Source organism: Yamadazyma tenuis, chromosome 1, assembly GCF_029203305.1.
Source record: "Yamadazyma tenuis chromosome 1, complete sequence".
In the NCBI taxonomy this organism is placed as follows: domain Eukaryota; kingdom Fungi; phylum Ascomycota; class Pichiomycetes; order Serinales; family Debaryomycetaceae; genus Yamadazyma; species Yamadazyma tenuis.
Genome location: NC_089461.1, coordinates 1,696,068 through 1,708,808, shown reverse-complemented (window position 1 = coordinate 1,708,808; position 12,741 = coordinate 1,696,068). Strand labels below are relative to the sequence as shown.

Below are 12,741 nucleotides of genomic sequence, written 5' to 3'. Positions count from 1 at the left end.
TATATTAGTTATGCTTCGTTAAAGTGATTACCATGTTGGAACCTGGTATTGTGGGTTTGATTGTTACCGGTGGTATTGAAAGCATTCAGTAATTCGACATTCTTGACAAACGGGTGTTTCAATGCTTCTTGTGGACTCAATCTTTCCAATGGGTTCATGTTGAGCACCTTAGTTAAAAAGTCCACGAGTAAAAGTCTCTCTTCACACTCCTTCTCAACCATGGAATTCGTCATCTTCTTGGAAGGCAATTTGTAGTGCATGATGATATCTTTCAAGGACCTCTGCTTAAAGTAATTCTTGTTCTTTTCTTCCTTCTTGTACTTTTCTTCCTTTTCATGTTGCTTCAAGAAGTCAAGGTATTCTTCGTATGTTTTCATTTCATAAGTGGGTTTAGTGTCAGGCCCATTGTCTTTCTTCTTAAAGAAGTTCATTGAATTTTTCCCAACCTCGATCATGTGCCGTGGAATTGGTCCCAACATATCCACGATTTTCCAAACCTGGTTATACTCCGACGTTCCGGGGAACAACGGTAAACCCAAGAATAATTCTCCTACAATACATCCCAAAGACCACATGTCAATGGACTCAGCATATGGTAATCCCAAGAGAACTTCGGGGGACCTGTAGAATCTCGACTGGATATAGGAGTATATTGTCTCTCTTGTGAAACAAGCGGAGCCAAAGTCAATCACCTTGATATCAGGTTTATCTGGCTGACAGAGCAAGATGTTTTCCGGCTTTAGATCACAATGGATCATTTGGAAATTTTTCAATTCAGCCATTGATTCTAACAATTGCTTGGTGAGTAACTTGACCAATCTCATATTGAGTCCTTGAAACTGGTTCTGTTTGATCAACTCATAAAGATTTGATGCTAGTAATTCAAACACCAAGCATAAATGCTCTTTGTGCATGAACGTATCGTATAACTTTATGAAGTTCTTGCCGTCGCTGTTGGCATTGAGGTATTCCAACAATCTCACCTCCGTCAACGACTGGTTCATATACGCAGGCTTGGATTTGATTACCTTCACGGCACAAACAGTTTGGTTCGATAAGTTCTGGCACTTTACCACCTGCCCAAATGTCCCCGAACCCAACAAATCAAGCACAATGTATTTACGGCCCTCTTCAGTGCCCAAGATGTCATTAACATACAAGATGTAGTCACTATCGTCGTTGTCGTGGCCATTATTGTATTTGGGTTCCAGCGGCTTGGTCAACACCCTCTTGGGGTTGGTAGCCCTCGAGTATTGGAACTTCTTCGGCTGACAAATGCCGTAGGACTCAGTGATATACACCGACAACGCATTAGCAGGAGAAATATGTATGGAATTGACACTGGCTCTTCTGTACTTGGGCTGTTGGTGTACTTTGGGCTTCAAGTCTAACAGATTGTGGACCTTCTTGAGCTTGGGGGCAGGTTTTCTTCTGAAGGTCAACTTCTGGTCCTGGAGCGACTGCTGGTATTGGTTATATTGAACAATCAGTTGGGAACGGCTAAATCTCATGGCCCCACCGTAATAGTTGTTGTAGCGGGAGTCGTTATAGGTAGCGGGCGAGTGCTGGAACCCGGCAGCCGCCACCGACGACCTTCGGTTGTTATTCAAGTACCCCATTTGAGAGTTCATGGTATAAGCATTTGGACGGTTGTTCAAGTTCGCTGGGGTCGACCAATCGGTCATTACTCCGGCTCCACCCTGGTCCATGCCTGTGTAGTTATCTACCGCCGCCGACATCCTTCTTTCTGGCCCTGCTACTGCCATGTCCGTGTAATGCTGATTAAACGGATTGTCAGCTCTCGCAGGAGGATAGATGAAATTGGGTCCATTGGAGTGCTGTCGAAGCTGACCACTGGCATCGCTTTCGTAAGTGGTTGGTAACTGATTCGTGAACGAAAGACGTTTGGCCTGTTGTTGCTGCTGTAATAATGGGATGGTTGGTTGGGACTTGGTGGGACTATGGGATCCATGAGAAGTACCGGTGGGACTCGAGAGTGATGGCGACTGGGAAGAATAGTACCAGGGGTTTCTAAATCCTGGGACCTGGTTCTGGGCCGGATCATTCTTTAAATCCTGGTTGGGGCTGGATTGATTATAGGAGGAGCCATTAATAGGCGGTAAGTTCCAATTCCCTCCCACTGAATTGTGACGATTATACTGGTTTTTGTAGTTGTACGACATTGATGAGCTACTGGTGTATGCCACTGTACTGGGGAGATATGTCAACAGATTAAGTGGGGGCCAGTGTAGACTCAAGCAATATGCCAAATGATTGATGGATTATTTTTTGAAGTGGTTGACTTTATCCTCAAAAACTCGCAACTGTGTTGCCGTGAAAATGGTGAGGAGCAATGAACACAAATAAAACCATAGAACAAGAAGGGGGTGATGGCGTCAGAGAGGTCCAGGATTGCTGGTCTTCTTATCAAGCCCTACACAATATCAGCTAGAAATTCTTCTATAAGGTTATGTACAAGTTGTATATACAATAAGACTGATGTAGACTCATCAAAACATTATAAGGCAACGGAAGGAAACGAAATGAGGGCATTATCATCCAGAACCCATTGGTGGCATCACCCAATAGACATTGTCAACTGAGCTGTGGATGAGGGGGATTCGATCATTAAAAGTGCTATTGGGGTCTAAGCAGACAATGGCTTGACATCCTCAGGGTACGCCGGAGCCATGGTTGGTTGGGCAGTCATTCTTTGCATCATCATACCAACTCCTTCAAATACTCCCAACAAACAAGCGCAAGTGATGGCGGAGTTTCGGGTGTGTCTCCATCCTCCTCTGATGGCCAAAGCTCCACCGGTGAAGAAACCAGCAATGACGGCATTCCAGGCATCTTCTCTCTTTCTGATGGCTTTGACAGAACAATCGAACGTGGAGAACAATCCACCCCAAACACCGAAGTTACCACCCACGACAGGGGCTCTGGATTTGATGGCGGAAATGGTTCCGTAGCCTCTTTCTCCGTAGGGAGAATTACGGAATCCCTTGATCCCGTGCCACACGCACCCACCGATGACACCCATGGAAAAGGCTCCTCCAAAATCACTTAAAACGACGATGGGACAAGGATCTCTCGTGTGGTCAGCAGACATGGTTATAATAAGAAAAGAATCTTCTTTGAATGGTCAAAAAAATTTTCGTTTGTCGCTTGCAATTGGAGCGCTCGCGACGGTACACGACCCGTTTGTTTGACTCAGGGTGGAGTCGGAGAGTGATGTAGGCAGACAGTGGGAATCTTCAGGGTGATGGTTGTGGGGACCGTGTGTGTTAGAGAGAATGTTATGGGTCAGACCATGGTGTTTTTTTAGAGTATTTTTTTAGTGGAAGGATTTATGTATGCTATTTTTCGTGATTTTTGCAACTCTCGCTTATATGAAATATTATTTATAGACAACATAAGTGTTTAAAAAAAGTATGACAGGGGGAAATTCGCACTCAGTATGGAGGTTTAACCAGACTAACACAAAAAGAGTGTTCACTCACTCTTTTTGTGTCTTTTTCCCTCAATACCCATAGAAGATATGGTTAGTGGTGGTCGAGCAACTACGGAATGAAAATGGTGTAAATAAAATTTGTACCCATCGAGCGAGCAGCAAGAAACATTTTGAAAGGCATTACTTAGGGGAATGCACAATACGGGAAAACCTCAGAGACCCTGAAGTAGCTCACAGGAGCTTACACGACTCTTACCCAAAGGAGCCAACCTGGAGAACTTCAATTTACCTCTGGTATGAGTCACCGCGCATAATCATATCACTATAAAGACCCTTAGATTTACCCATTAGCAGAGAAAAATTATCATTACACATTCACAATGAAGTTAGCGGAAGCCTTACGAATACGAATGGACTACTCGAAGAAAATTGCATTGGTGAAGGGTAGAATAAAGGAGTGTGTCAAGGTCCAGGAAGGTGATGATTCCCCCGAGAACCCATATGACCTTCTTGACGAGTTGCATATTCTTGACTTCAAGCTAACAAAGTTGATCGCAGAGATCAATTTGGTCAATTCCGAGGTACTTGTAGAGCTCCCATCATTCTTGGAGGAAGATTGCTTTGATGAGGGCTCTTATAACCCTGGTTTTAAGTACGATGAAATGATGGTGGAGGAGGGAGAAGTCAAGCCTGCAAAGAAGACGTTATGCGAGGCTCTATCAGAAAGAGAATCATTGAAGAGAAGAATAGAGTTGATGCAGTTCACTATTCTGGCCGGAAGTGTTGCTAACAACTTCAACTATTCTAAGCTGGAGATCAAGATTATATGTCTTATTAACCCGATCAAGCTCCAGAAGGTTATGAATAAGCTCAGTGAGCACTCCAGGATAATTGATACAAAGATCCAGGAACTCAACTGGGAGGTGGACTTCGAGGACGTGTTAGAGACCATTATAAAGAGAAAGAGAGCAGAGCTGCGGAAGGTGAGGAGATGGTATTTTTTCTGATAGCTACTTTCGCAGCCACTAATCGGTTGCAAAATAGCTAAGCATGAAAGATATTATGAAAACGAAACATGGAATATTGAAAGCACTCAGGTAGACCCGAGTGTTAATACAGGCACCAGATATGCACAAGTTCCATTCAAAAATCAATCTACATGCTGCAATTACAACTTCATATCATTAGGTTCAAAGGTAACATATTGCAGTCCCCGGAGGCGTAGGTTTGGTTATTCCGTAGCAGACCATAATGTCCCCAATGACAAAAAAAGTGGGCCCCCACCGGCTTACAGTGACAAAATTCTGATTTTTGATTGAAACCCATTTCGGTAATTACTAGGATTGCCTAAACATTTACCATCTTAATCATCCTAGAGTTTACCATATTACGATATTAAAATTTACTCCAATACATTTACTACCGCATGGTGGAATAACCAAACCGAGGGAGGGAACGGGAACCGGAGCTTTCTAATCAAGCTCCATCCGGTAGGACTATGCAATCAACACCAATTTTTTTACCTTTAACCTTTATCCAACTGCCAGAGCCTAATGCAGTGGCACGTTTCTATTTTAATTGTATAACATTGTGTATTATAATAACGAGAGAAATGCGCAATAGAAACGAGCTGATCAACCAAGGTCTGGTCCTTCCAGCGACCACAGTGGTGATGAAATATTGTATTTTATACCAAACTAGCTTGTGCGTCTGTCCCTTTATTTTGAATCTGCGATGACCCATACAACCACCCAAATTGATTTAATATACTCATGTTATATATTCAAATGTTGGTTGAATATAGAGATGAGCCACCGAAACAAGTAAAACTATTTTCTGCAGGAGAAATAATGAACACGTATATAAAAAATAATTTAATTTATTAGTAGAAAAGGTTTGGATTTTGGCACTCACATATACGATAAAAATAATTAAAGCTCAAGCTTCGAGCCCGGCTATTCCCAAACGCCCTACTGGGGGCCGGCTATATAGTGCATGATTCATACGAGTACTTCAAATTTGAAATTGTGGATCCTCTAGAGCATTTATAGTGCGACTGTCTATACCTTGTCCTTTTCTATTGGTACATCACATCTATGGGGCCATTTTATTGATCTTGATAGTTCTCGTAAACTTTTGTCACTTTAATTTTAGTAATCCTCAAAATTTTTTAATAGACGGATGATCTCGATTTCGTGCGATAAATAAAATATTCTTCCCTATAATGGGTTCAGTTTCGCTGTTTTTATTTGAGGATAAACTATAATGTCAGAAAAGTCTCACACCTATTTGATGGCTAACCAGGAGGAATACGAGTACGAAACTGAAGCCTTTTTGAGGCTCCAGAAGTTAAAGAGAATTGAGTTTGCATCTCTGCCCCGTAACCTCAAGTATGCTCGGCAGTTAACAATCTTGGAAACCGCTTTGGAATACAGTAGATTGGCTGAAAGTAAAGAAGAGCTAGCTGCATCGCAAAAGATTGTATCGGATTTCGATCCTATTATGTGGGATTTGATTGTTGGACACATACCTAGTGACAGCTACTCGACGTACCTGGATCTATTAAAAAGAGCCATTTTGACACTCGAAGATAAGCGTGAAGAAATTGAAGAGAAGTATGACTCTATTTTGCTGCCTTACGAATGGGGTGGTAAGCTTCAGCCCCAATATCTGAAGTACCAGGACTTCGTCAGTAAGAATCATTCCAGAATCGCGTTAGCCGGTTTTGGTTTGCTTACTTTTGTCTTGGGTGTTGTGGTATTAGGTGCATTTGCTGGTTCGAGATAGTGTTTTTGTATTGTATATTAATTGGATAAGTTTTATATCTTTCGAAGGCTAGGAGCCAATGAAAGCTCGTTTTCTTATCTGAGTTCTAAAAAAGGTGATTTGGAAACCACAGGATTTGATAAGAGCTATCAAGGAGGAAGTATGTTGTAAAGACCTGTTTGATGTTTTAGAATTTCAACAAATGCCCCATAGAGTTCAGCAACAAACCCGAGACTTATGAACAAAACACTTCAATGAAAGTTTACTCCATAAATCCCTCGTTTCTTTTGCTTAGGCTATAATCCATTGCCGTTATGGTGGAAGAGAGTGTAAGTATTTCAGAAATACGTGATCTTTTAGGTCGAGAAATGGCATATTTTCTCTAGCCAATTTTTGCTACATGACATTTTACTTTTCAGCTTTCTGGAATATAATGGGAAGCGAACTATATAGCATTGTTAAACCGAGAACAATCTTTTTAACATGATTGAAGAAGGAATAATTTTTGAGATTGAAACCATACACTAAATCTCTCTTTGAAGGGTTAATGTCAAACAGTTCCTTGGACAAAGCATTTCTATCTATCTAGAACAAGCTATCCGACCACCTCACTTGTAACCCAATCTAAATTGAAACAAGTTGGATTCTATCCTGTTAACAAAGCGTAAACTTCGGTATATACAGACATTGAATATTAAAAAATAAAGGGTATTCTAAATGATGGTCAGGTTGCTAAGTTTGGCAATGAGTTAGAGTAGAAGATGCAAGAGAGTGCAAGAGATTAAAAAGAGTAGGAAATTTATCTTCGATCTTGAATAATACGACGTCCACAAACGGCTCAACTTTGGTGTTTAATTTTAGGAAGGAACAGGGCGCACAGCGAACCTTCTTTCCTACATTTAAATGTCCTGTCCCGTGTACGTTCAAAAAAAACTTGTCTTTGTGGATATTCCCCTGCATATTTTTCTATTTTTGGTCATTCGGCTGCAAATTCATGCAAGTGATTATAAGAAAGGCGTAACTATATAAAGATCTGATTACCCCCTGTTTTTAAGAATTTAGGATTTTTTTGATTCTACTATTAGCTACAATGATCAGCTTCAGTAAACCAATTTCCCCCTTCAGTTACGGCAAAATTTCCCCCAAGAAGTTCGCTTCTTGCCCCCACCTTGCTTCTGATTTCAAATTATACAACGTTTTCGCCATTCTTGATGATTTAACTCCTGTGCCACAAATGACCAGTTTGACCTTGTGTTCTCGTGGATGTATTGGTGCTACTGCTGACTTTCAACTGTATCACTACTATGCCATCTTTGACAAGAGTTCTGCCTTGGCGAATTATGATGATACTTTGGCTAATGAAGTTGACTACTTCAACTTTTCTACCATCTTTGGAAAGGAGGACAGACGCTTTGGTAACCCTCAAGGCTTAGTTAAGTCTGGTGGCTTGACTAGCCTTACATCAGACTTGGACCTCTATGAATTCTTCACCATCTTTGGCAAAGAAAAACAACCCTATTCTACTAACTATAACTTCTATGACTTCTACTCCATTTTTGAAAACCAAAAAACCAAAAAAAATCAAAGAGTCCAAAACTCCCGTAAAAACTATAAAACTGAAAACTGCTGCTATCTGCTCACTTCTGACTTCAATGGGTTTAACTTCTATAGTTTGTTCAAGGACTGCTCTCATTCAACTTTGGACTTTGAAGTGTATGACTCTTTTAAATTGTTCGAAGAAAAAGTTCCAGTTTCTGGCCTCGAGGTGTACGAATTCTACACCGCTTTGCAAAAGAAACTGGAATGCTCTTCAGCGAAGTTGAAGTCAAAATTGGTTCATTTGCCAAAGTATAACTTGTCTAGCAGGGTTTTATTGTCAATGTGGGAACTGTCTTCTTTTCCCAAACTGATTTCTTTGTCAAAGGGTGAAATGGTTACAGATAGACATGGCAAAGCTCTCTTGCCAAAAGGAGAGTCAGTTTCATAGCAAACATTGAGCTCCTTGCCAAAGCTTCAAAAGGCTCCAGAAGAGTATGGATGTACTTATAATGCCAAGCTTGGGATGGTTTTACCAAACCGGTCATTGTCTTCTTTGCTCAAGCTTGACATGAATTTGAGAAACTCTTGCATGGGTAATTCGCCATACAATGTTTCCAAAAAGAATACGTTCAATTCTCAATCAAAGTTTGAGAGAGTTACCATGGAAGCTTATTGGAAATCTTCAAAAAGCATGCAATCTTCTTTGGAGTTGACTTCTACTTCCAAAAATATGGTCCTTGCTGTACAAGAACCCGCCATTCTGGAAATGGTATGGGAATACTTGTCTGATGACGATAAGTCTATCATGAGTCTCAGTACCTCCATATTAGAAGCTTCTGACTACTGTAAGGACGTTTGTGGAGATGGTTCAAGTTCCTGGTCCTCATTGATGGCCCTATGCCCTCTCATTCCTGAAACTGATCATAGCTTAGTGGATCAAAGAGAGGCTATTAGACAAATATTAGACTCCAAGCCTAAGTTGATGATTCTACCAGCATCAGAGAATAGTTCAGAAGACAAGGAAGTTGATAAACAACACTCATCACCATTCCGTAAAGTTTTCCTGAAACTTAAACCTCGGAAATTATTTGCATTATTCGCATCAATTAGACACCAGAAAAGATAAAAGACAATAAATTCTAGATCACCAATTTATATAAATATATGTACATTCTAAAAGACCCCTTTTGAATGTTTGCTAGCATTTACTTACCTTGTAAATTGATGAATGCTCAGCGTCATTAACATATGGACTTAAAGTGTTCCAGGAAATCATACACGGAGTTGCCCTTTTAGTTGGCTATCTCTTATTTTTGATTGTCTTATTGTTTCATGTTCCTCAATATATTACCCGGTAGGGCTTCCCCAATCGTTCTTATCAGGCAGCTTTATTTTATTTTTTATGGCATCTTCGGCGGTCCTATTGATGAGACCAAAAAGGGTAATTTTCCCACTACTGTGAAACAAACTTTATTCGCAGCCAACCTATTGAGAAGACTCAAACTAGTAATTGTTTTAAACCACCACCACACCTTTTAGAGGTTTATTATATATGGATATTCCAGTGGTTGGGGATAGCAAAAGTATAAAAGGGTACCCGATTCCCCTTTCTTTAGCTCATTATTCAATAACTCAATCTTTTAACAATGGCCGCTCAAAAACAAACTAAAACTACCAAGTCTGAAACTAAGGACAACAAGAAATATACTCTGGGTCTGGGTGTTCCAGTTCTTTCTTGCGTCATTGCTTGAGAAGTTAACTACGACCTTAGTTAATGTTCCTCCTTTTTTTAAACATTAGATGTTAAAGCATGATTCTTTGTTTGGCTCGTCCATTTCAGTTTCGTCAGTAGCAAAGAATGTGATTTTTTTGCAGGGATATCTGTTAGCTAGATAATATACATTTTCAAATTTGAACGTTCAGCTATTGACATTAAACCCTGGTGATGGATGACTAGATATCCATTCAAATAGGGGTATGAAATTGATTGGCTGTGTATTGCACACTCTGCTGTACCTACTCACTCAACACACGATGTGTAGAGCGCCTTGAATATATCTATAAAGCAATGCATTGTCTTGTATCTATAAATCAATATCTTACTGTATGTAAAATCAATGCCTTTTCATATGTAGATTGTCTATAATTCCCTCGATGCATCAAAAAGTACCTCAGTATCATCATTGTCCCCCACTTCAAACTTGTTGGACCCAGAAGAAATGCTTCCTCTATAACTTGGAGACACGGGCTTTGGAGGCTCGTACGAGATTTTGCGGCCATCTGCTTCAAAAGTGTTATCTTCCTCGTCATCAATGACCACAAACGAATCGTTTGCCGAGTTTAGATTACTTCTTCCAGGAGCATTGAGGTTGTGCAACTCAAAGTAGTCGGTATCAACCTTGGGTCCCTCGAAGCTCTTCTGCCCCCATAATTTGTATCCTAGCGTAGCAAACGCCAAAAACCCCACAGTCACCACGCTGGCATAGTTCATTCTGGACCACGTCAAACCCTTTATTACAGGAGGCATCGACATGACCAAGCAAACCAACACCACCCAGAAACACGAGAGGCCATTGATGATATACCCAACTTTGCGGAGTCTAAATGCTCCTCCTTTCACCTTTCTTCTTTTGTTCAACATGAGACAAAGAATAGGAACCCCATTGGAAAGCGTCAACGTCATAACACAAGACCCCATAAACGAGTTAAAGGCTGACTCCGAAATCACAGCGATAGCCGGCAATACCGCAGAGATCCCCATCGACAAAAGTATAGCATTCTTGGGCACCACATCTTCTTCTACAGAGTCCACAGACAACCACCTTTCCTTGTACGGCAACCCTCCATCACGAGCAAAGGCGTAGGTAGTTCTTGAAGCGGTGGTAACCGAGCCAATTGCCTGGAACAACACCGTCACAATCAAAAGCATCACCAACAAGAATGACACCACGTACGACTCAATGGAGAACTTGAAGATCAAGTCAATTGGCATGATCTCGGGTGTCTCGTCTAGAAGCAACTTCATTTCAGGAAGAATAATTAGTACCGGTAAAATGAAGATTAGCCCGTTGAAGAACGTGATGAAAAGTGAGCTAATGACTCCCTTGGGCATGTTTCTTTCAGGGTTTTTGACCTCGTCGGTCATGGAGAAAATCAAACCAAACCCGTTGATGGTATAAGCAGAGCCCGCCAAACCCACAATAAAGGCAAGAGGATCAGGCCAACCTGATCTGGAGTTGTCAAAGGTAGTTAGAATCTCCTTGATAGAGTGGGTCCGTTTGGCGAAAAAAATGAGTAAAAAGTCGATCGCCAATGTCGTTCCCAACGACCAGATGATACAAGCCCGGTTAATTTTCTCCAAATACTTGGGGAATTTCCAGTTGATGAACCCGCTGAATAACAACATCGCATAATAAACAAGCAACACCAACATGATATCCTCTTTGTAGTAGGAGTTCTTGAGTCCGAAAATGGACAAAATAAACTGGGCGCCTGCAAACTGGATGGATACAATATAAGTCCAGGATCCAATCAATAATAACCAACCGGTGTACCAGGAACTAATCAACGAATATCTTTCATTACTCAATAAAGCACTGAAATGATAGACTCCTCCGGACGTGGGGTACTTGGAGATGATCTCAGCGAGACTTAAGATGACACACAAACTGAAGAAAGATACAATGATCCATCCGTATAACATGGTAACATTCCCTCCATCAACCAAGGTAATCCATAGGGTAGAAGACATTCCAAACGGAACTCCCATGATCGAAAAACTCAAGCCAATAATTGACTTCACCGTCAACTTCCTATCAAGAACCTGCTTATATTTGAAGTGTTCGATCTCTTCCACCTCGTTTTCGTCCTCCGGCTCTAAAAGGTTTCGTAATAATGTAGCAGGCCTCAACGTTCCGAAGGTGTTGTTCGGGAGATATGACATGTACGATGCTCCTGGCGCCGACGGATGGGGAGAACCCAGCGTATTCGGCACGGGAAGGTCTCCGCCGTGCTGTGCATTGTCTGCCATTGATTTGACTGGATAAAACGTTCTGCCAAAAGTGCGGTTACAGCGCGCGCTCGAACATGCTGCAAAATGTTATAGATTAATGTATATGCTATAAATCGTTGTCGCTGAAGTCGGAGGAAGAGGGATCGGAGTCCTGGGGAGTGGACCGGTAGACCGGCAAGCTAATACTGTCGCTGGTTTTGATGTGGATGCTTTCAATCATGGATTTGTTGGTGATCAACCCTCCAGATGGGTATTTTTTCTCCATGAAATACACCAATATATCGTTGATATTAGCCACAAGTTTGTCGGTGGGCCAATTGGTGAACCCCACCTTGATCGACATGAATGTCCCGTTGGCAGGAATAATGCAGTATGTATTTTTGGCAATAGAGTTCATTTGGCCCTTGACGTACTTGGGTTCGCATCGCTCGTCTTTGAGCTTATGGGACTTGGACGTCTTGACGAGTTTAGCGTTGGGGTCAGCAGGAGCCATTTGTACCACAAAAGGAATCTTCTTGTTTTTCACATAGAACTGTGCACCTAGAATATCCGGTAAGAGTTTGTGAACTCGGTGGTCTGCCACTATTATGTCGAACTCTTTGAATACTCCGATGGCTTTCTTCTGATTGCTTGTCATACGCCTGAGCTTGGTGACGGTGTAGATCTGGTTGAAGACGTCTTCGGTAGGCGAGTCCTTCTCAGTAAGAGGATGTCGATATGGGGTCGAAGGGTCTTTGGTGATGAGTAGCACCGATTTGTTCCCTAGTTTGTCCAAAGGGTTGGTCAACGGAATCACTCTGGGAGTGTAGTCCTTGGCTCTGACCAACGGCTTTGTAGTATTGATAGTGAAGTACACTGGTTCTGCAGCCTTAGAGTGCCTTTTAAGCGCCCGGAGGGATTTTTTTGTCTCCTCAAGCGAGTCCCGCCCTAGTTTGAACGGAGCGGACATGATGAGATGGTGATGGATTTT

At 41.6% G+C, this 12,741-nt stretch overlaps 7 protein-coding genes across 7 annotated transcripts; 3 read left to right on the top strand and 4 right to left on the bottom strand. All coding sequences in view use genetic code 12, as the record gives it.

Moving 5' to 3' along the window:
- Window positions 1-8: 8 nt before the first annotated feature.
- Window positions 9-2,183, bottom strand: YAK1 (dual specificity protein kinase yak1; the record flags this gene model as incomplete). The annotated part of the gene is made up of 1 exon (XM_006688219.1): window positions 9-2,183. One exon carries the CDS (start codon window positions 2,181-2,183, stop codon window positions 9-11), a length of 2,175 nt encoding a protein of 724 aa, XP_006688282.1.
- A 464-nt stretch (window positions 2,184-2,647) lies between these two features.
- Window positions 2,648-3,112, bottom strand: TIM17 (translocase of the inner membrane; the record flags this gene model as incomplete). Its single annotated transcript, XM_006688218.2, has 1 exon — window positions 2,648-3,112. The coding sequence occupies one exon, from the start codon at window positions 3,110-3,112 to the stop codon at window positions 2,648-2,650; it is 465 nt and encodes a 154-aa protein (XP_006688281.1).
- A 722-nt stretch (window positions 3,113-3,834) lies between these two features.
- PSN45_000821 (uncharacterized protein) lies at window positions 3,835-4,679 on the top strand (the record flags this gene model as incomplete). The annotated part of the gene is made up of 2 exons (XM_066157530.1): window positions 3,835-4,437; window positions 4,665-4,679. 2 exons carry the CDS (start codon window positions 3,835-3,837, stop codon window positions 4,677-4,679), a joined length of 618 nt encoding a protein of 205 aa, XP_066013627.1.
- Window positions 4,680-5,719: 1,040 nt separating this feature from the next.
- Window positions 5,720-6,241, top strand: PSN45_000820 (uncharacterized protein; the record flags this gene model as incomplete). The annotated part of the gene is made up of 1 exon (XM_006688880.1): window positions 5,720-6,241. The coding sequence occupies one exon, from the start codon at window positions 5,720-5,722 to the stop codon at window positions 6,239-6,241; it is 522 nt and encodes a 173-aa protein (XP_006688943.1).
- A 1,069-nt stretch (window positions 6,242-7,310) lies between these two features.
- On the top strand, window positions 7,311-8,885 carry PSN45_000819 (uncharacterized protein; the record flags this gene model as incomplete). Its single annotated transcript, XM_066157529.1, has 2 exons — window positions 7,311-8,087; window positions 8,208-8,885. 2 exons carry the CDS (start codon window positions 7,311-7,313, stop codon window positions 8,883-8,885), a joined length of 1,455 nt encoding a protein of 484 aa, XP_066013626.1.
- A 1,014-nt stretch (window positions 8,886-9,899) lies between these two features.
- TPO5 (polyamine transporter tpo5) lies at window positions 9,900-11,789 on the bottom strand (the record flags this gene model as incomplete). The annotated part of the gene is made up of 1 exon (XM_006688216.2): window positions 9,900-11,789. One exon carries the CDS (start codon window positions 11,787-11,789, stop codon window positions 9,900-9,902), a length of 1,890 nt encoding a protein of 629 aa, XP_006688279.1.
- An 88-nt stretch (window positions 11,790-11,877) lies between these two features.
- Window positions 11,878-12,720, bottom strand: PSN45_000817 (uncharacterized protein; the record flags this gene model as incomplete). Its single annotated transcript, XM_006688215.2, has 1 exon — window positions 11,878-12,720. The coding sequence occupies one exon, from the start codon at window positions 12,718-12,720 to the stop codon at window positions 11,878-11,880; it is 843 nt and encodes a 280-aa protein (XP_006688278.1).
- Between the last annotated feature and the right edge of the window lie 21 nt (window positions 12,721-12,741).